Below are 21,428 nucleotides of genomic sequence, written 5' to 3'. Positions count from 1 at the left end.
GTTTGTATTATTGTGCTATATTTCCATGTTGTCTTGTTTATAGCTGCAATATTCAGTTGTAGATACCATGTCATGCTGCTTTCCTCTCACTGTAATAGAGCCACTTACTTTAAACCCCAAATATTCAGCTACTGTGGTGGCCTTTTAACCAGGGCTTTGGAGCGGAGCCTGGAGTGTGGAGCAGCTCTCGAGCAGTGGAGCTGCAGTTTTTTGCCTGGAGCTGGAGTGGAGCCAGAGCACAGCTCCAAAGCCCTGCTTTTATCACAAATAAATAAAAGTAATGAAAAAGTAAGGATTATTCAGTGCACACTTTTCCCAGCTGCAGTAATGCTTAGGAAGCCTGCTGTTCATGAGTACCATAACTTTGTCAGATTCTGAATCCTGTTTTTGGTTGTGTTCATCCTCATTCCCCCCCAAAGCCCCCATTTCCTCTATCTACATTTTGCTGCCATATTCTTCAAAAGCTGCAATATTTCTCACTAGTCAGCAAACAATGGTGATGCAAGGTAATGGAAAAGCTAGTAACTTCACTAAAGGAGTTTTAGTTAGTATAATTTTTGAAAACATTGGAACGTAGGTCTTAGATTAAAATAAACTTTATGTGGTTGAATCAAATGTGCTGCTTGATTTCATAAACTGATCCCCACAGGAAGATAGTAGTGGTTCCATGTTTACCTCACTTGAATCAAACTTTGCTGACTAAGCCTTGAAATTACTGTTAATCGCCTCAAGACATTTATTTTTCAAAAAACATCTGCCCAGTGGTTTACCTAACTTGGTGAAACCAGCATATTTTGCTGCCAGATATGGAGGATATATTATAGAGAGGTGAGGAAATTTTGAAAGAAAACTTTTTCAATGAAAGCAAAGGAGACACAAGACAGATAAATATGATTAAAAAATGAATGGGGGAAGGAGAAGGAAAGTATAAAAAGTTACTCTCTTCTCAGGGGAGTTTTAGAACTATGAGGAATGCAAAGGAGGGATGGGATATTGACATCTGTGGGACTTGGATTGAATTGTTTCTCTGATATTTTTAGTTACTGAAGTTAGTACATTTGAAGACTACACACTACAGCGTTGAATAGCTTCCTTGCCCTCCTGAATTTTAACCCATGGCTGAACTTGAAGGAGCTCAAGCCTACGGACCATATTTTTCTTTGTTTTCTTATTTTTGCTATGAAGTCAGACTTTAAATACTTGTTTTGATGACCTGCTTTATAATCTTCATATCTTAATGCCTAGTATTGTTCTCATCTCTCTCCATGCAGAATGCTAATAATGGTTTGTTAAATGCATGATATGCATTTCAAGGGTTGCTTGAACAGTCTTTACAGAGGTTTACGGTAAATCTTTAATATCAAGAAGCAGCTCTTTGTAACTGGTCCGTTTTTAGATTCTGCTGTTTAGGGAGGTGTTAAGTGAAAGTGCCTATCTGTTCTTTGCTTTTAAAATAGAGTTAAACCATTGCATGGAGACGTTCTTTGTGACAATTATATAGTGTTCTCCAAAGACCTTTACTCTTTTCTATTCTTGAAAGGTGGAGTGGGAGGAGCATGGGTGATCTGATATTTAAAATGCAAATAAATGAAAATCTCATCTAACAAATCAGTATAGCTGTTACAAGACTGTAAAAGACTTTAAAAACTGATTTTCTATTGTATATAAAATATTACATCAACAAACTGAAGCTCCTGCAGTAAGGGAACAAGCTCATGCAAATTAATGGTATTTATCCTTATGACATGGAATGTTTGTGCATTTCATGGCTCACATTGATAACTCATTTAAAATTACTTTCATATTTAATTTTAATATTTAATACATTATCTCTCACATCCTTGGCCTTGTAAATTCTTATGCTGTTCTCTGATGGAAACCTCTTCAGCAATGTTCCTGGATGCATGCAAAAGAGTTTGGCTGGCACTTCAACATGCTTCTCCAGTGCAGATTGGCAAGGTGTAGAGCAGTGTCTGCCAAGTCTGTATCCCTGCTGACCTACTACCAAGGTTGAGCCTGCCAATGACTGTCATCCTTGACATAGAGGATCTTTGTCAGACTAGTTGACACTGATCCACCAATTATGAGGTAGTGTCTCTGAATTCTGGGTCAGTGGATGTCACAAACTGACAAATCCAGAATATTTTGCCATTAACTCACAGTGCAAGGGTAAGAAGTACATTAGTGAATTACTATTGTCAGTCTTCCCTCTAAATTCTGGGGCTTTTGTAAGCTTGTCACAGCTTTAACATAGTGGTATCTTTTGTATATATTTCCTCTTTTTTAAAAGAAAAAAATTCATGGAAGCTTGTAAAATGTCTCCTTTCTGGTGAAACTAGGACTGTCTTTGTGTCCAATTCATTTTCTCATGGATAGTGTTTAGCATCTTGTACTGTATTTAGGCTCTTTCACGTGAACAGCTAAACTTTTGGAAGGGTTCATGCAGCTTCTTAAATGTCTTTTTATTTTAATGTGTTGTAGGGCTTTTGAAAAGTGCTGTCTTGATAGACCTGGAGAAAGAATGTCTTCCATTTTCCCACAGAACAGGTATAGTATGGGCTGCAGTTGTGTAAATTTTCACCATACTTTTTTGGAGAGAGTGCCTTTAGTGATGAGTGCATTTCATTTGAAATGACCATATAGTCCTTGGTATCTATCTGCTAAAACTGCCCACATAGGCATCACTTTGTGTCCTTGTTTTGGTAACTTCCTCATGTGAATAGTTGTTAATTGTGAGTTGTCTACTTATATAGGCATGTACCATAGTTTACCTAGTTAAAGTGTTAGACATGTATATCATATAAGAATATACTGATTAGAATGACAAATTTATATTCGTTGGTAAGCTTCATTTAAAAAAAATCTGTTTCAACTGATGTGGGACTATGGAAATAAAAAGAACAAGTATTAAATTGGAAAGCAGTATTTGAAGTACTTCATAGCTTCTGTTGTTAAATCATTCAGTTGTGGATATTAAAGCTTGGTGTTCTTTTTGTTAGCTTGATCTTAAAAAAACAAACAATTTTTCTATTTCTAATATCTATATTTTTACTAGAAAAATTTTTTCCTTTGGATGTCTGAACAGAAGCAAGTGACTTTAATGGTAATATGAAATCAATTGTCACCAAGGTTTATATGGAAATCCAATTGGCTGAAAGTTAAAACCATTTTTCTAAAAACTGCCCAACTTCCAATTTAGTAGTCTGTAAGTAGTTTATTTTTTAAATTTATAGGGTTGTATAGTGTTTGTGAAAAAAGCTGAATTCTTAGTTGTGAAGGGGAGAATTGATTTTTACAGAACAAGTATGGCACAAGCAGTGGCAATGCAGACTTCCTTTTAACCACCCCATGAAAGTTCATCATGCATTACTTGAAATGAAACTGGTTCAGCATGGGAAAGTAACTTGTTCTCAGGCCAGTTCGACACTACAGACCTACGGTATAACTACGTCGCTCAGGGGTGTGGATTTTTCACACCATGTAGGCAGCATTATGTTGAAGGGAGAGCTTTTCCTGTGATTAACTATGCTGATGGGAGAAACTCTCCCTTTGACATAGTAGCGTCTTCACAAAAGCACTACAGTGGCACAGCTGCAGCTCTGTATGTGCAGACAAACCTTCAATGACCATTCAAACCTTCATATATGAGGTAGAATTACATGGACAACTATACTACCGTAACCATCGCTTCCTAGAAACAAGCAAGGAATTATTTGTCCTTAGGAAAAGACTGTAATGAATCCTGTGACATCGGTGCATAGACAGGGGCTACAGTGTAAACTACCAGTGAATATGAAATGAGTTAGCTCACTAGGGACCCTTGTGAGTTGGCAAAGTGATGCCAGAAAATATAGCTGCACAGAGGGCAAACATCAACAGAAGGAAGGGACTCTAAACAAAATCAGGTGCAGTGGAAGAACAGGATAGTTGCCTCATAGTTTCAAAGATCTTGTTAATCAAATGATTTAGTTTCCATCATAGGAAGAGATGTTATAAAGGGTTCATGTGTTATAGATCAGTATATATGCAAATGTATGTATATAATTAATATAAAGAATAAATATGGGCCACAAGTGGTTGTGTTAATAAATTCGTGGAACCAATAAAGTTGTTGTGAACTGCAAATGGCTTCTATAGTACACACCTTGTAACAGACATGACTGTGGAGATTCTAACCAAACTTCCAGTTGTGTAGATAATTCTAGTGGGCAGCTTGTTTATATTATGTAACTGGGTCATTATAAGCCGCCACTTTACTGACAAATACATTCATTGTTTCAGTTTGGACATGGTGTTCAGGAATCCTTATGTTTCTGTCTCTTGCATTTTTAAAACTAGTAAGTAGACTAATTTATCAGGAAGAGGATAGTTCTTCTGCTCCTTCAGTGTAATCTATTATGCAACTCTTGTCCATTTCATTCTTTATCTAACAGTTCAGATGGAGAAATGGAGGGTTTATCTCATATCATTATATACAACCACGTGTCCTCTTTTGTTGATATGTTCTGGCATGATTCTTATTCAGGTCTTATTAATCCAGAAGCTTGGTTGCCATGATATTAGGCCAGCAGTGTTTGTAATGAAAGGTGTTGGTAAAAATTTTTCACATATAAGTAAGTGTGAGGGGAAGAGAAATGTGTAAAATCAGAGCTGTGAATTGTTTAATTTTGGTGACAGGGCAGTTGTTCAGCAACCAGTCTCAGTTGTTTCGTTCAATAGCTGAAAGACTTGCAAATAAAATATTTCCTTGACAAACGAAACTTAATCTGCCATTTCTACTGATAACCAGCTTTGTTTATATTCAGCTCGCCTGATATGGTACTAAGAAGGGGTTCAAACAATGGACTTGTTCACATAGATTGTTTCCTTCCATTTGCTGCAACTATTAGAACCCTAGATCTATAAATCAAGTCTGCCCCAAAGTCTAGTTTGGATATAGAGATTACTTTCTCTTGTGTTCAGTAACGAAGCACACACCATGCCACCTACCGAGTTACATTATGTTTTTATACCATAAATAAAGAGCCACGTGCATTACTTTGGCATATTAAAGTACTTTTGTATAGTTTAGGCTATCAAAATATTGTGCAAACAACCTGACATTCCAAATACTTAAATAGCTGAGTAGGTTAGATGTTTGTGAAATGTATTGTGGATTCTCTAGATTTCAAGGGATTTCATTTGATCTGTTAAAACCGTTCATGACTGCTTTTTTATTTTATTTGTGAAAAGGAAACTAGACACAATGAACACTCTTTGTTGTCTGAGATGAGCTCTTGGGTAACGTATGTATACCTTTCTAAAAAAGCACCTGAGCTTAAAGTTCATTTTTGAACAGATGATCCTCTTGCTGAGACAGAATGTTGTGCTGCAGTCACAACTAATTATAACTATGTCCTTGCTTAAAAGTATCAGGAATGCTGACTTCTGAACATGGATGTTCCATTGAAGTACTTCAACCAGCAAGTCACTGTGGTACCTCAGAACCTTTTTTATAAATGACTTTTGACCCCATATTATCTGCATAAAACACAGGTGAGGGATCTAAATGTAGGATATGTATGTAGCTTATAAATTTTAACCCCCTTTAAAGACTGCAGCTTTTAGGATAAAAACTTTTTTTTTTTTTTTTTTTTTAGACAATTAGCTTAAAAGATTTTTATGGCACTAATAAAGATCCAAAGAAATAATCAGGATTTTAATCTACCAATAAATACAACTTTTTTTTTGTATTAAAATAAGGCTTTAACCTTCATCAATATTGCTCTCTCTAAATGCCATCTCCCAAGGGCTTATAATGAAAGCAACATTCACAGTACCATTTAACCTGCTGGAAACGTTATTGATTTTACACTGCTCTTAAATGAAAAGTGGAAATGAATTTCTCTAAAAGATGACCAGGAAGTCTGATCATGTTGTCAGGTAGCCAAAATTGATTTATGGTATATGAAGTTGAGTGTTTTATGGTGTACAAATTATATAGTTCTGCTCAGTTAACAGAATCTTCTTAGTTTTAGTTTATCTAGTTGAAATTCTTAGATCCTCATCTTCTGTGAAGTTAAGAGGGCTCTTACAAGCCAATCTAGTACAATAACACCTATAAATTGACAATGGGTACTACTGTTTGTTTAAGACATTGTTTCAAGTACATGTATTGGGTAAAGTTAGGTGTACTTGAAATTTCTGTGTGTAAACGAGTCTTTATTCTGCACTTCACGAGCTGTTCATTGTTCCCTTCCATTTGAGAGAATAAGGGCATGTCTTCACTAGCAACGTTAACGTGGCTGTGTAGTCGCGGCACCAGCGCTGGGGCAAAACCCACCTCCACAAGGGGAATAGCTACCAGCTCTGGTGCACTGTCTACACTGGCACTTTACAGCACTGAAACTTGCAGTGCTCGGTGGGTGTTTTTTTCACACCCCTGAGCGTGAAAGTTGCAGCGCTGTAAGGTGCCACTGTAGACAAGCCCTTAATATAAGGACACTTGCCACTCAATATCTATGAGCCAAATAGTGAAAAAGGAACTTTCTCATTTTAAATCTTTCCCTTTAGATGGTGTATACATCCCAAAATGCTGCACAAAGCATGGACCAGTGTAACTCTCTTAATAGGCTCTTTTGGTGCATTCCAGTACTGAGAGATGGGAAAAGACAAGACCAGTTTGAAATGCTTTGAACACCACGGTCTCAAGCCTGGTCTACACTACGCGTTTAAACCGGTTTTAGGAGCGTAAAACCCACAACCACCAAACACACACACCTTTATATTTTTATATCGGTATAAGCTCTTTCTTTAAACCTTTTCTGTACTCCTCCCTAAGAGAGGAGTAGGGGCTCTATCTCTTTACATATATCGATTGGGGTTAGTGTGGTGCGATGATCGCGTATTGGCCTCGGCACGGCATCACCACACCACTGACCGCTCTGGTGGACATCAATCTGACGGATGCAGTGGCCAGGTAGACAGGAAAAAAAAGCCCGCGAACTTTATTTCCTTTTTGCCCAGCCCAGTTCTGAGATCGGGTGGTGGTGATGCAGTTAAAAAAAAAAAAAAAAAAAAAAAAAATCCCGATGTGGGTGGACGGGGATGTGGGGCTGTGAGGCTCTCATCTGTTCTATCAGCGCTCCGTTAGAGAAAATAGAAAAAAATTTTTTTCATATCTTTCAGACAGATGCCATAGCAGGGGACTCCATAGCAGTGACTCAGCTGCGTGAAAGCGTAGCCAAGCGTAGAAAATGGGACGCTCATGGACTGGAGGACAAGGACTCACAGTTCCTGCAGTCTCTGAAAAGCATTTGTGCATTGCTTGGCTGCTTCAATGGCTTCTCTCAAAAAAAAAGTGTGTCCAAAAAAGGTGGGCAGCGTGTGGGCACGGCACACCACACCCACCACACACCACCCCACAAAGAAGCCCCAAAACAAATCTCTTTACATGTCTTCCTATCTTTACTGAATGCTGCAGATGTGCAGCTGAACGCAGATGGTGGCACCTCCATGCTCCACCCCCCTGCCCCTGGCTGATGGGCCCCTGACTGTGGTATGTGTCTGGTACATCAGCTCGTTGGCAGCCAGTGCAAAGCAAGCCTATGGATGATGACCAGCATCTGTTGACCAGTATGATCAACATTAGGTGGTCCTTTTTTTCTGGTCGGTGGTGCAGTGGTGGTGGGTAACCATTGGTGGATAATAACAGGGGCGCTGCTCCACCAGCCCCCACTCCATCAAAGCCCCACCCTTCATGTGTAAGAAAAGATTCAAGTGCCTTCAAGCTCCTCTCCTCCTCTCTCCTCTACCCTCCTGTCTGGATACACACTGCAGCTGGATGTCCTCTTCCCTCATGGATCACTAACTCACACACAATCCTCATATCTGCCTTCTTTTCATATCTTACTACTTCATCATTTGACAATTCACTACAGGCCCGAAAGGGAAGGAAAGGAGGGGGAGAGGGGAAGGAAACAAAGGGGGTTGAATCAACAGGTGAGCAAAGCATGAGATGCAGCAGCTAATACCTGCAGCTGCTCTCTCTGTCTCTGAGATCTGACTGTCTCTCTCTCTGGTACTTCTGGGTTCTCACTTGCTCATATTTCTAGATTTAGATGAGGAATTTTTCTATTGACTCAGGAGAGGATTGACTCAGTCATTTTTCAGGACTTGTAGAGAGTTCAGCAGCAGCCAGTTGAGCACAGCAGGCCACAAGGCAAATGGAGCAGCAAAAGAAACTGTTGGACCAAATTATGGATTACCAGTGCATGGATTATGGCTGATATCTCATTGGATTGGTATGATGCTCTGCTGTGTAAGCATGCTGCTGCTGCTGCTCTGCTGTCATGTAATGCGCAAAAGCATGGCTGCTCGGCAGTGCTCACAAACAGCCTCTGTCAGCGGCATCTCACACACATGCAAAAGCCAAATCAGGGCATGCATTGCAATCCCCCAGCCAATGGCCAAAAAAATCTCTGCCAAAATGCTCCAGAGGAAGGAGTTTTGCAGAGGAAGGGCCAGAACCATTTCGACAATGATTTACCCCCTGGCAGCATTTGGAAATATGGAGGCTGCGGGAGGATCAGGAGGCGGCGGGGGGACGGGACGGGAGGGAAACTCAGGAGGGCTCTGACGCTCCGATAGTCGATGCTAGCAACGGCCGCGTGTCGCCACCTTAGTCGATTTAGCCACCGGACGTGGCTTTTTTTTGTGGGATTTTATTTCGATTTTATAATTTAGTTTTACCCTCAGACTCCAATATGAGTTTTGTTCCTCTTTGCATCATAACGTGCTATGCAAAGGGAGGAGATGATCTTTCCATTACTCCTATTCTCTTCAGCTGTTTTAAAATATTTAAAATAAAATGCTTTCCCAAATGATATCCTTCAACAATTCATAACAACATGGCCTTTGTAGACAAGTTCTTAGTATGTTATCGCTTGTAGTCTTTGCATTCTCCTGGAAAAGTGGGAATGGATATGGTCATTTTTCTCAAAGATGCACAAGAACCCCCAAAGCCTCAACCTTCTGTTGTTAGATCTCAGGAACACAGCACCTCTTAGTTTTGCAGTCTGATTATTGAGCGCTCAGAGCAGGAAAGCAGACGATATCTACCCCAACATTTTTTCCTAAAATCATGTGTATTGAAGACATAAATCTAACAAAATTCTGTTGACACTTGCTTCCTTCCAACTGATTCTCGCTTCCCTAAAACTGAGAATGCTAAAGCACTTCTAACAGGAAAGCAGCGTTGTTGGTGCTTAGGTTGGTTGTTATAAAGGACCTCTTTGCCTTTAATTACCTTTTTTTTCTAACTTTCATTATGGTTTTAAATGCCACTTGCTTACTGTATCTGTAGCAAATGTTTCACACGGAATACAAAATTGGTAAAATTTCAAATATATTTTGCATGTTATCATGGCACATACCAAATAAAATACTATTGATTGGTACATGTTCTGCACTTCTAGTGCATAAAACATGGGACAGCCATATCAGAACAGTTTAGAAGAAAACATCTAGAAATGTCCTAAAATCAGTTAAATGCTAAGGGATCTCTAGGGTATGCATTTGCAGTAATAATCCATTATAAGTGTTTCCCATGGCTGTGCTCTGCCACTTGGTAGTATTTGATGTGTTTGGGACAGAGAGATTGCTCTAATTTAAAATAATATAACTAGCAAAACTTATAATTTGTTTTTTCTCTCTCACAGGGCTACATTAAGCTTGTGAAAACATGTCAAAAATAGAACACGTGTTTGGGAATTCTTTTTGTTCCTTTCCCTGATATTCTATGTGGACATATATAGTGGTTTTGTCATTTATTTATTAGCAGTGGAGTGAGCAAGGGCTAAGATCTCAAAACTCCTGAAAGTTTATTTTGTGGGGTTTTGGTCTGGTTTTGCCACTGGGTTGCTTCTTAGCTTTGGGTAAAAATGAGCATGATTCTTATTTACCGTACGGAGTGAATTAATGTTTATAAGGAAGCTTGAATGTGGAGAGTATTAATAAGAGCTAGCAAATGAGTGGTACTCATACCTGGAAAGTAAATTACTTATGACTGAGCAGCTTTTACTTGTCTTTTACTACACGTGCATGCTTTTTAAGGTGATAAACTCAGTCTGTTCTTTTGGCTAAACTTTGTTCCTTTTCTGTGTTTCCTGTTGCTTGTAACGATGCACGTAGGTAAGAGGTTTTCTGTATGCATGATCGTTCAGGCAGAAAAGAAACTTCTCACTGAAATAACATGACAGACATTTGTCACATTTCTCTATTTTGCCTGGAAACTAATTATGAGTAATTGCTGTTTAAAAAATAGCACCTGTAATGTAAAGATGGTTATGGAGCACAGAATAAGTGCTTATCAATGCAATGTAACATCTGTCGTCTTTCTTTCTTTTTTCTTGTTAGTATGGTGTGTGTTTAGGAGCAAGTAAGAAGTATTTTCAATAGAGTTTCTACTGATGCTTTTCCCAGTTTTGAATTCCTTATTACTTAGGCACACCTTCCAGAGCTTTCATAGAAACGGTTGCTGGATTGAGAGGTAGGCTATCTAGGATAGTTTTTCTTCCTGCAGAAAGTCTGTCCAAAGTAGTGTTAACCTCTTTTATCTTTATCATGGCAAAGTGTGTGTTCCTTTATTTACAAGGCAAAAAAAAAAAAAAAGAGCTGAATGTGGATTGAGTATTGATGTTCTGGTTCCGAATTCCTTACACTTTTACCCTTGGCTGATATTCAGAATGGTTGCTTGATGTAGGCTTAAGTTAATGCTTTAGTTGCAATCATAAAGTGTAATAACCTGTGCCGTAAACTGGGACTTAAACAGTTTTTCTGGTGGGTAAATGTTAAGTATTAGGAAGGTACCCATTGTTATCTCTAGGTATTTTTAAAGCTGTCTGACAGCATGGGGTCTGAAGTTAAAAAAACACCACCAATTATTTTAGGTAATCTTATTTTACTTTTATGGGTTGTAAGAAAAGTAACTAAAGTTCTGATGATCAAAGACAGTGGTATGAGAATAGTGACATCTTGAAAGTGAATAATTTTATCTTGTTTAGTACTGAAATACTTAGATGGATTTTTTTTCTCTTGTATGCAGATTCAGTGTTCCAGAGTGTGTTAGATGTTCTCATTCACCAGAGTTTATCAAAAGCTGAGAGACAATATTGTTTGGCAGTCTCTGTAGCAAGAAAGGAAGCATCTTTTGTTATTGACATCCTTTCTCTTAGCTCCGCTCTTGCTTTTTGCCAGCTGCTCATTGTCTGTACTTGCTTGTGTAGTAATCACAAGGGATTTCATGAGCTCTTATCAGCTAGTTGCCACAGCACATCATTTCCTCATGTCATCTTTACTCCCTGTTTTTTTTTTTTTTTAAAACCAATCTGGTGGGCAGTGTGTGAACACTGTTTCTTTATGACATTGTGTACAGAACAGTACTGTTCAAATCAACTCCCTCAAACATTTTATGGTAAAGGTCTTATTTCTGGCACTTATTCTGCAGTCTCTTCACCTTTTTAGGAAGAACACGTATTGCAAAAGCTTGAAAATCCACTGCTTATAATCCCTATCCCAGCAGCCAGGAGACTGGGGGAAGTGGCCAAGCGTATCAGTGAGGTGGCCAAGGTGATTGACTGACTGTGTCTAAAATCTTTTTTTATTAGCTATCCTCAGTTATTCCCCCAATCTCATCATTATTAGCAGCTACAAAAAATGGAATACCCAAGTAGAGTCCAAGAACAGCACCCTGGTAGAAGCTTCAGCAAACCTTCTCGGCAGTTAAGGTGATGTCAGGATAGGGTTCTCCAGAGCAGTGGCTCTCATCCTTTCCAGATTACTGTACCCTTTTAAGGAGTCTGATTTGTCTTGCGTACCCCCAAGTTTCACCTCACTTAAAAACTACTTGCTTACAAAATCAGACATAAAAATGTCACAGCACAGTATTAGTGAAAAATTGTTTGTTCTCATTTGACCACATAATTATAAAATAAATCAGTTGGAACATAAGTATTCTACTTATATAGTATTCTACAGTATATAGAACAGTATAAACAAATCACTGTCTGTATAAAATTTTAGTTTGTACTGAGTTCGCTAGTCCTTTTTATGTAGCATGTTGTAAAACTAGGCAAATATCTAGATGTGTTGATGTACCCTCTGGAAAACCTGTGCATACCCCTGATTGAGAACCACTGCTCCAGAGTATTGCCCTTGGAACTTGCTGGTTACTCATATCCCTCAATTTGTCTGTATCCTACCTTTTGGTGAGTAGAATTAGTTTGTCTGTTTGTAGTCTAGTAAACTTTTTAGCTAATAAGGTTTGTACATGTTTTTTACCTACGCCATATCTACACTAAACTGCATACTGTATAAAGCTAACTTGGAAAGCTTTGCATTCAAGTCCCATTGAACCAATCAATGTCAGGAAATCCAAAGTTACGGGAGATGGAGAGGAGTACCTTGCATCTCATGAAAACCACCCTGGCCTCCCCCGATCTAGCACTGATAGTGTGAAAGGAGTCATACAAAATTGTTTTTCAGGTAGAAGAATGGTAGTTGTGATGTGGGACTTCAGTGGTTGTTTGTTTGTTTGTTTGTTTGTTTTTAAATTAGATCTAAAATCAAGGGTGGAAATATTAAATAGGAAGAGTGATTATCTGAATTGTATTCATCTCCGCCTTCCTCTTCCTTCCCACCAAAAGACCCAAAACAAAACATAGTGGCTAAATACTTGCTATTTTTTGTTTTTTCTTTTAAACAGGACTAAATTAGAAGAATCGTCCCTTTTGCTTTATAACTGACATCTATTCAATCAGGTGTTGTCTTCCAAGAAATAATACAGTTGGTCAGTTGCTTCTTGTAGACATTGACATTTATTTATAGAAAGGTTTTCTGAAGACTTGTGTCAAATGACGTCAATGGCCAGTTTGTTCTCTTTTACTAGCCCAGCTGTAAAGCGTTTATTGGGCTGGAAACAAGGAGATGAAGAAGAAAAATGGGCAGAAAAGGCAGTTGATGCTTTGGTAAAAAAGTTGAAAAAGAAAAAGGGTGCTATGGAAGAATTAGAAAAAGCCTTGAGCAGTCCTGGACAACCCAGCAAGTGTGTTACTATTCCTCGTTCTTTAGATGGGAGACTTCAAGTTTCTCACAGAAAAGGCCTGCCCCATGTTATATACTGTCGTGTCTGGCGTTGGCCTGATCTACAGAGTCATCATGAGTTGAAGCCATTGGATATTTGTGAATTTCCATTTGGATCTAAACAGAAGGAAGTTTGTATTAATCCATACCACTACAAAAGGGTGGAGAGCCCAGGTAAGTTTGAGTATCTCTGTCTATAAAACTGAACAAATTGCCCATAGACAGTGTTGCTTTGCCAATTAAATTGTATGGGGTAGGGGTGGGATGGGGTGGAATATAACATTCTGGTTAGAATAGATGCAGTTTTCCAGGTAAAAACCTCACAGTAAACTGTAGCTGTATAGCATATGATCTATGGAGGGGATTTCTAAATCCTAAGTTCCGATAGTTAATGACCAAATTGTCATTGACTTTGTCACCAGCATTCGGCTCTAAATACAAAAGTAGTCAACTGAAGACTTTGTATTCTTTGAGAAATTTAACTATAAACCTCAGAATTCTTATTAGTAGGTCAGGTTTATTTTAAATCACTGGGTGTTTTATCAGTCACAGTGGGCATGAGACAGGAAGAAGAGATGTGGAGAGACTGTGGTGCTCCCCAGTCAAGTTCTAGACAACTGGTGATTGGGGGAGGGCAGACTAGGAATGATAGATACAGCCATGTTCCTTGTACAATGTTCCCAAAGGTAAGCATGGTGATATGTAAAAGCATGTGTCCCTGGGAAACATTGGGGAAAGTAGAGTTGTAGTTAGGAATGGGAAAAGGCAATCTTGTAATTTCTGGGAGGTATGGTTAGCAGGGGTATCTGCTTTCCACTAGAGTGGGCATAAGAAGATTTAATGCAAGGTTAAAATGGAGAATTTGCACACATGAGTCAGGAAGTTGTAAGTTGCTGTTCCTACCTGCACCATTTCTGAGATAGTGTTGTGAGAAGGTGTATATTTGAAAGCGTCTGTACACAATCCAAAATAACATGTATCAGATGTGTGCTTAGATTGCTAATGCTGTTGTGGAAACATTGACTTTTGAATTTCTTTACATTAATACATTGAACTCTAAACTCAGGTATCTTTTTTGCACTTAATTGTATGTTAGGAGGACACTAATCCTTTAAAATCATTAGTACTTTCTACTTAGTATGCACACTCTGTACAAAAGGCTCACTAAACTGGTAACAAACGACTATTTTTCATGCTGTTAAGTATAAATTAAGTCTGGCAAGAAACAGAGCAGAAGTGTAAAATAATTTTACAAAGTATATATATATTTTTTAAATCCACAAATTTGTAAGAAGCACTTAAATATTGTAACCCCTTGTTCTTGCTTCTTAGCTGGTAATGGGAATTTTTGTGTGTGCGGTTAGTGAATAGTTAGTGCATTATTTTATGCTGTTTGTTCTAGCTATATTTTTAATAATTTTGTTTTATCTGATTTTTGTTTTGTTTTTTTTTAGTTCTACCTCCAGTGTTAGTGCCTAGACATAGTGAATTCAATCCACAGCACAGCCTTCTAGTTCAGTTCAGGAACTTAAGCCACAATGAACCGCACATGCCACAAAATGCTACATTTCCAGATTCTTTCCAGCAACCCAACAGCACTCCATTTTCCATTTCACCAAACAGCCCCTACCCACCTTCTCCAGTGAGCAGCACTTACCCGAGTTCCCCTGCCAGTTCTGGACCATCTAGTCCATTTCAGCTACCAGGTGAGAACAGTCTGTATGCGAACTCTGCTGAGAAATTAGAACAGGCTTGTATAGTAATACCAAAAGCTATTGCAATTCCATTTTGCCTCTCTGCTTGTTTCTGGTATCAGTTGATATTGTCTTATTGTCAACCAATTCTAGTACTATGTTAATCATTCATTACTACTTTTCCTTGGTCTTTGATATGGGTCTGAAAGAGCTCTTGTGAATTATTTGTTATGGTTTTTATTTTCCAAATAGCCACATGTCAGAGGGTAGGATATGGAAAAATGGGGATACTAAATGAATTCAGTGTTTTTAAATATGAGGTGCAAAGCAGAGAGGAAATATCTTAATATGTAACAGTCCTCTTTTAAAACAGAAGGAATTTGACATGAACAAATTCTGAGTTCACAGAGGGCATAGCTTATATTAAACATCCTCCAGTAGTACAGAATGGTAGTTTCTTATGAGACCTGAAATACTGCCGCAGTGAGTTGTGCTGAAGAGTATTGACTTGGGACTCTTAATAAATGCATGCATCTAAGCATGTGTATATACTCATCACTCTAATAACCAAGCACCTGACAATATTTAAGGATGGCCTAGCTGAGTGAGCAAAGCAGGGCCTTATGCTCCACTTGATCGCATCTGTCAGTCTTCATTTATAGTTTTAACTTGTGCATTTTTTTCCTTATTTGAAGCTGATACTCCACCTCCTGCATATATGCCCCCTGAAGATCAGATGGGGCAGGATAATTCACAGTCTATGGACACAAGCAACACTATGATTCCTCAAATTATGCCAAATATATCCAGCAGAGGTAAGAGAGTATGGTATATAAGTAATTTTTGGTTGGCTTATTTAATGCTGAGAGCCAGATTCAGTGGTGACTTAATTGGAGTAATTTATGTGCTGTTAAGTAGATATAACTTGCAAATGAAAACTGAAGAAGTCCAGGGTTGTACCAGGAGGAGCAGCCACCAGGAAGAGAATGCAAGATGAAACAACCTAGTTCATTTTTACACCATTTTGTTGGTTGACTTATTTTTAAACCAGTTAAGAAGAAAACAACAAAACCTTTTTGAATTGAGCTTCTTTTAATAACGAGGGGTCTGATTATTTTTTTTTTTTCAGAATTGTTCAGACCCTATCTTTTACCTTTGATTGCACATGGAGTTGTGCTTGCTCGGCATCCCTGAAGATCAGGCCTCAAAACGTCAATTATAAATAAGTTTATACAGAAAATCTTTCTGTTTGTTTTTGCAGCACTTATTGTATAATTTTCCCCTTTGTTTGCATGAGTCTCTTACATAAGCCTAAGCAAGAGGGAAAGGCACCAAAATAAGAAAATGATTGTAAAATAAAACTTTCAGAGTAACTCGGGGCAGGTGTAGTACCTGAAGGTGCTCTTACCTTTTTTTAAACTGACTAGGTTTCAACAAATTGGTAGTGGCCTTTTTAACCATATCATACTGCCTTTCAAGTCTGAGCATAAGATACAGATGTGAGATTGCAGGAGCAATTTTTTTACTGCTATGTGAAAAGAATTGTTAAATGCTTCTAAATTGAAATACAGATTGACCTATTTTAATTTCATTTTATTATAGATGTTCAACCTGTTGCTTATGAAGAGCCAAAGCACTGGTGTTCAATTGTGTACTATGAATTAAACAATCGCGTTGGAGAGGCTTTTCACGCATCTTCCACCAGTGTTTTAGTGGATGGATTTACAGATCCTTCTAACAATAAAAACAGGTTCTGCTTAGGTTTGCTGTCCAATGTTAATCGCAACTCAACTATTGAGAATACTAGGCGACATATTGGAAAAGGTAATTCATAAGTGTACTTTATGCTTCCTTTATGATTAATAGCAATGGGTTGACAAGCAAAGACTTCATTGAAAACAGGCATATTGTAATGTGCAAAAATTGAAATTATAGTGGTTGCAGTGGCACATAATAAGCCCGAAGAAAAGATTTATTTAAACAAACAAATTGTGATTTATGCATATTTGTATATATGTGATACACATTGAAGAATGCTGATCACAGAATCCATCCAACTAACCTAAATGATGTACAATATAAAAATCCCCTTCTTCTGGAGTAGATAGAAAACTGTTAGCAAACAAGCCTGCTGTGACTGTACTGTATTCAATGCCAGCACTTCAACACAGTTGTAGGTCTTGGGAGTATCTGTCAAGTTCCATATATACAACTACCATTTTAGATTTGTTCCTCAGAAAAAGTTCTTGCTGCTGCTTAATAATATTTCAGAGTTTTTTGTTCTCAGTTCACATGGGGTATTTGAGTGCTGTCTAGTATGTTTTAAATATTCTGCATAGTAAAGTAAAACTAAAATCATGCTAGAAGGATCTGTTTTGTCGGAGTGAATCCAAGATGGGTGAGGGATGGGGGTAGTCCTGGATTTGACAGGTCTTGCAGGATCTTGCAGCTTTCCCTTGGGTCTGCCGTACTTTTCAGCTGATAGCACTATTTGGACACACAATTTTCACACAGATGAAGCCTGCTCAATCTCTTAAAGTATTTGTGAATTTTTAAAAGGTCCCTTCATATGCCTTTCCTAATTCATGTCTTGAGAAGAGAACCCTTTTCTTACTGCCCTGCTTTATAAAGATCCCTTTAGTACTTAAAATTGTTTAGATTATTCTCAAAATTGCATTACCATTGGTCAAACTGAAACAGTTGAATAGTGCCTTAGAAAAGCCAAAGATTCTATAACAAGAAGTATAACCTTTTTCTTTTGGGCTACTTCTGATGTGGACTAATGGAACCATCAATAGATTAGAAATGGAGACAATATTACAGAGCTTTGCTAATGACTCTGTTACTCCTGAGGGCATTCTGTGCCAAAACATTTACAAGTTCTGCAAATGTTATTTGTCAAATAAATGTGGATGCTCCTGCAGGGCATTGGGGAGCACAGGCCACTGGATGCACAGAAGTGGGACTCTGAAGGTGGGGGTCTGACTGGGCGCAGAGTTCCCCCAGGAGTACTAGGTAGATAGGCTTGCATAGATTAAAATTTACAGTGAAAATCTTGTAATCTTAGTAATGGAATTTTAACTCTGGGATAAGTGTACAATCACTGTTCCTGGGGCTGTTGCATTTTCTAGGATGATTTCTGTTAACTTCACAAGGGAATACAGTTACATTGCCTACTTATGAAATGTACCCTGAATGTCTCTCCTTTCTTGCCCTCACTATAACAACACAGCCACCAAAAATGCCAGACTTCTCACATTTTTGTAAATGCACTGCACCTCAGCCATGGGTCACTTTTGAAATTTCAGAATTAAATAGCTTAAAAGTTATTTCTTCATCTTGAGTTTTATTTTCCCCAGGAGAAGCATTTCTGCCGCACCTCTGTTCTCCAACTCAACACAGCCTACCTCTCCAATTCAACTCCTCTGAGATCCCCAATCAATCCTGGGAAGGCCAACTGAGTAGTATGGCAGGAAAGAAGCAGAATAGAACAGAATTACATGGGAGAGAGGCCTGACCCCAAATCCACTGTGAGCCACTTGCAGTTGATCAGCTGACCAAGCAGTCTGCTTCCAAGTTCCTTTTCCCCAAACTTCATCCCACCCCAGACTCCAAGTGGACCTGATGAGTTCACCAATAGCTTTCAGTCTGAAAGATCGGTTCAGGTCTTCCTTTATTATATGCAGTGTTGTACCTGTGTCCGTCTCAGGATACTAAAGCAACAAGATGGGTGAGGTAATATCTTTTATTGGACCAACTTCTGTTGGTGAGAGCAACAAGCTTTTGTCCCAGTCATAGGGAAGAAAGGAAGGGGGAGAGGGAAATCAGCTGGGAGGTGGAGGGGGTTGTTAGAGGGTTATAGATTGTTGTAATAAGCCATAAATCCAGTCTCTCTTCAGTCAGTGATTTTTAGTGTCTAGCAAAGCTATTAATTTAAGCTCCCAGGTTCATCTTTTGAAAGTGTGCAGGTTTCCTTTGAGGATTAGGGCTGATAGGTCAGATGCAGAATGATTGCTTTGTGAAAAATATTCACCCACAGGAGCTATGGTGTTTCTTCTCTTTTATCATTTTCCTATGTGAGCTCATTCGAGAGTGTAGTGATTGTTTATCTGGTTTCACTCACACAGTTGCTATTGGGACATTTAGCACACTGAGGTACACCACATATTGTGATAGGTGTGTAGGACCCATGGATCTTGAAAGGTGTGTGGTGGTGGGGGGTTGTGGGGAATGCATCTGTTCTGGGAGAGTAGTGCTGCTTTGAGCTGGACACTAGGCATTCTGTCCTATAATTGATGAGAGAAGGCCATCTAGTGGCTGATATAAAATGAAGTAGTTTGAAATGAAAAAGTGTGTTAAACTGCTTATGTGCATATGACTTGAAAAATTGGGAAAATATCTTTTCAGGAAAGTTCTTCAAATGGAAGTCTGACTAAATTGTCTCAGAGCTCAAGGGAGTTTTTTTGTAGTAATATAGCTTGATTATAACTTGAAACAATTTTTAATCTGATTTTTCCTTTTGTTTTTAAGGAGTTCATCTCTACTATGTTGGTGGAGAAGTCTATGCTGAGTGCTTAAGTGACAGCAGCATATTTGTACAGAGCAGGAACTGCAACTACCATCATGGCTTTCACCCTACAACTGTGTGCAAGATTCCCAGTGGCTGCAGCCTTAAAATTTTTAACAATCAGGAGTTTGCTCAGCTTTTAGCTCAGTCTGTCAACCATGGATTTGAGGCCGTGTATGAGCTCACCAAAATGTGCACCATTCGAATGAGTTTTGTAAAGGTAAATAAATTCTTTATCTAAGCATTTAAATTTACTGTGGAATGAGAGGTTCAAGCAAAGTATTCAGATTGGCATTGATACTATACTGCAGAAAGTTATTTGCAATGTAACATTTTTACATTTTAATCTGATACCTTGTGTTGCAGTATCATTGCTGTTTTAGGTGTGATACTTGCCAGGTGAGTGTGTTGGCCATAGTAGTTTAGTAGGTCCCCTGTTCCATCTAGCCCAGTTAAATCGGGGGTCTCAAACTCATTTTACCTTAGGGCCAGTGCCAGCCCTCAAATCCTCCCAGAAGGCCAATCATGTCACTGAAAGAAAGAAAGAAAGAAAGAAAATGTTTATATTGTATTTTTTATTTCAAATTTCTTAGAAATAATAAAACTGTCATACAACTTTATACAATTCTTTGCCTGCCAGAGAGTTTTTAGTGTTTGCCAGACATCTGGCAATGCTTCAGTTCTGTAAGTTTGTTGATGTTTGGCCTCAGTGGCTGAGCAGTTGAAACCTTCAGGATTGCAGCAAGGTGTGCATCAGATAGCTGTGTTCAGTATTTTGACTTGTTTATACAAATTGTGGAAAAAAGTGACGCTGCCTCCATGGCTGACTCTCTGCCTGGCAACTAGTCATGGTATCTCTGGCCCTCTCCCCCAAGCCAATGGGAGCTGTGAGAGGGCGGCGCCTGCAGCAGACATTGCTGGCAGCGTGGTGGCATGCATCTCTCCTCCACAGGCCACAGTGGGGTTGTTCTCAGGCCGCAGATGGCCCACGGTATGGGACTTTGAGACCCCTGAGTTAAATGCTTCCGTTCTTAGATCCAAAGCATGCTATAACTCTTGTAAACTTCCATTTCTAAAGGAGACTTGTAGTGTGCACTCACACTTCAATTGAATGGTGGAGCAAGAATAAAGTGACCTGCTGGACCACTAACATGGCTGTGATCCATATGGTAAAACTGAACGAATAACATATATAACAATTTGACTCCTCCTTGTACCTTCCTCAATTCCTCTTCCCCAAAAAAGTTTTAGTTCTTACACAAATGAATGTCATCAATCTCTTGGGCCTTCAGTATACTTTTTTGTAGAATGAAGGGAGACTTATTTTTTACTTGTATGCAGCCAAATTGTATTCTCAATGTGCCTTTAAAAAAAAAAAATTCCACAATATCTGTAGTTTTCAAAACACCTGGTTTTCTATTAGTGAGTGGTCTGACTTTCTTTTACTGTAGTAAAAGAGATGAATTGTGCCACTGAGCTCTTCTGTATCTGGTCTTTGAAAGGATGCTCAATATTGGGTATACATTTTGTTTCAACCATGAATTTTGAACATTTGTATAGCCCCATAGTAGTGCATGGCTCATTACAGAAATAGAATAAGACACAGATGTGTTGGGTTATAGTTCTCAGTCTGCACAGTTAAAGAAAGGAAGGGCATGTAGAGATCACTAAGGCGATCAGTGGAGGAAGAATTTTTGAAAAGTGGGTTTTATAGGAGGGAGAGGGGGTGTGATGAGTAATTAATAAACACAGTTGACTTAACACGTTTGTAAAGTAATTTATTTTGTTAAAGTGCCATGGAGCAGTGATGCTGTTAGGTTTTATTGCTTGTGGAGGCCACTCTTCCAACCCGTCTGTGTAGTTCTTGCACAGTATCCTGTGGAGTGTTTCTGTACTCACCGAGAACTGACTTTTTTAAAATACACTTGGTGTTAATCATAGTAAAAAAGCATCCGTTTTTTGTTTTGTTTTTTTTCTGATACTCTGAAGTAAAAGGCATGGATCTAATTTACTCCTGGAATTCTTTTTTTTACAAAGAACTCTTCTGA

General features: G+C 38.6%; 1 protein-coding gene across 6 annotated transcripts in view; it reads left to right on the top strand.

The window, feature by feature from the left end:
• Positions 1-21,428, top strand: part of SMAD5 (SMAD family member 5) — a 39,675-nt gene that overhangs the window by 15,561 nt on the left and 2,686 nt on the right. For 3 of the 6 annotated variants that reach the window (XM_039485513.1, XM_039485510.1, XM_039485512.1), the window contains exons 2-7: positions 2,482-2,547; positions 12,743-13,293; positions 14,574-14,825; positions 15,509-15,628; positions 16,416-16,637; positions 19,344-19,600. In XM_039485513.1, the coding sequence (XP_039341447.1) occupies positions 12,891-13,293; positions 14,574-14,825; positions 15,509-15,628; positions 16,416-16,637; positions 19,344-19,600 (1,254 nt within the window). In that variant the 5' untranslated portion in view covers positions 2,482-2,547; positions 12,743-12,890. Of the gene's footprint in view, positions 1-2,151; positions 2,170-2,481; positions 2,548-12,742; positions 13,294-14,573; positions 14,826-15,508; positions 15,629-16,415; positions 16,638-18,172; positions 18,344-19,343; positions 19,601-21,428 lie in introns of those variants that run through there. The other 3 variants (XM_039485515.1, XM_039485511.1, XM_039485514.1) reach the window with 3 other exon arrangements.

This window comes from Mauremys reevesii, linkage group 8 (genome assembly GCF_016161935.1).
Source record: "Mauremys reevesii isolate NIE-2019 linkage group 8, ASM1616193v1, whole genome shotgun sequence".
NCBI classification, from domain to species: domain Eukaryota; kingdom Metazoa; phylum Chordata; order Testudines; family Geoemydidae; genus Mauremys; species Mauremys reevesii.
This window is presented reverse-complemented; position numbering and strand designations above follow the sequence as displayed.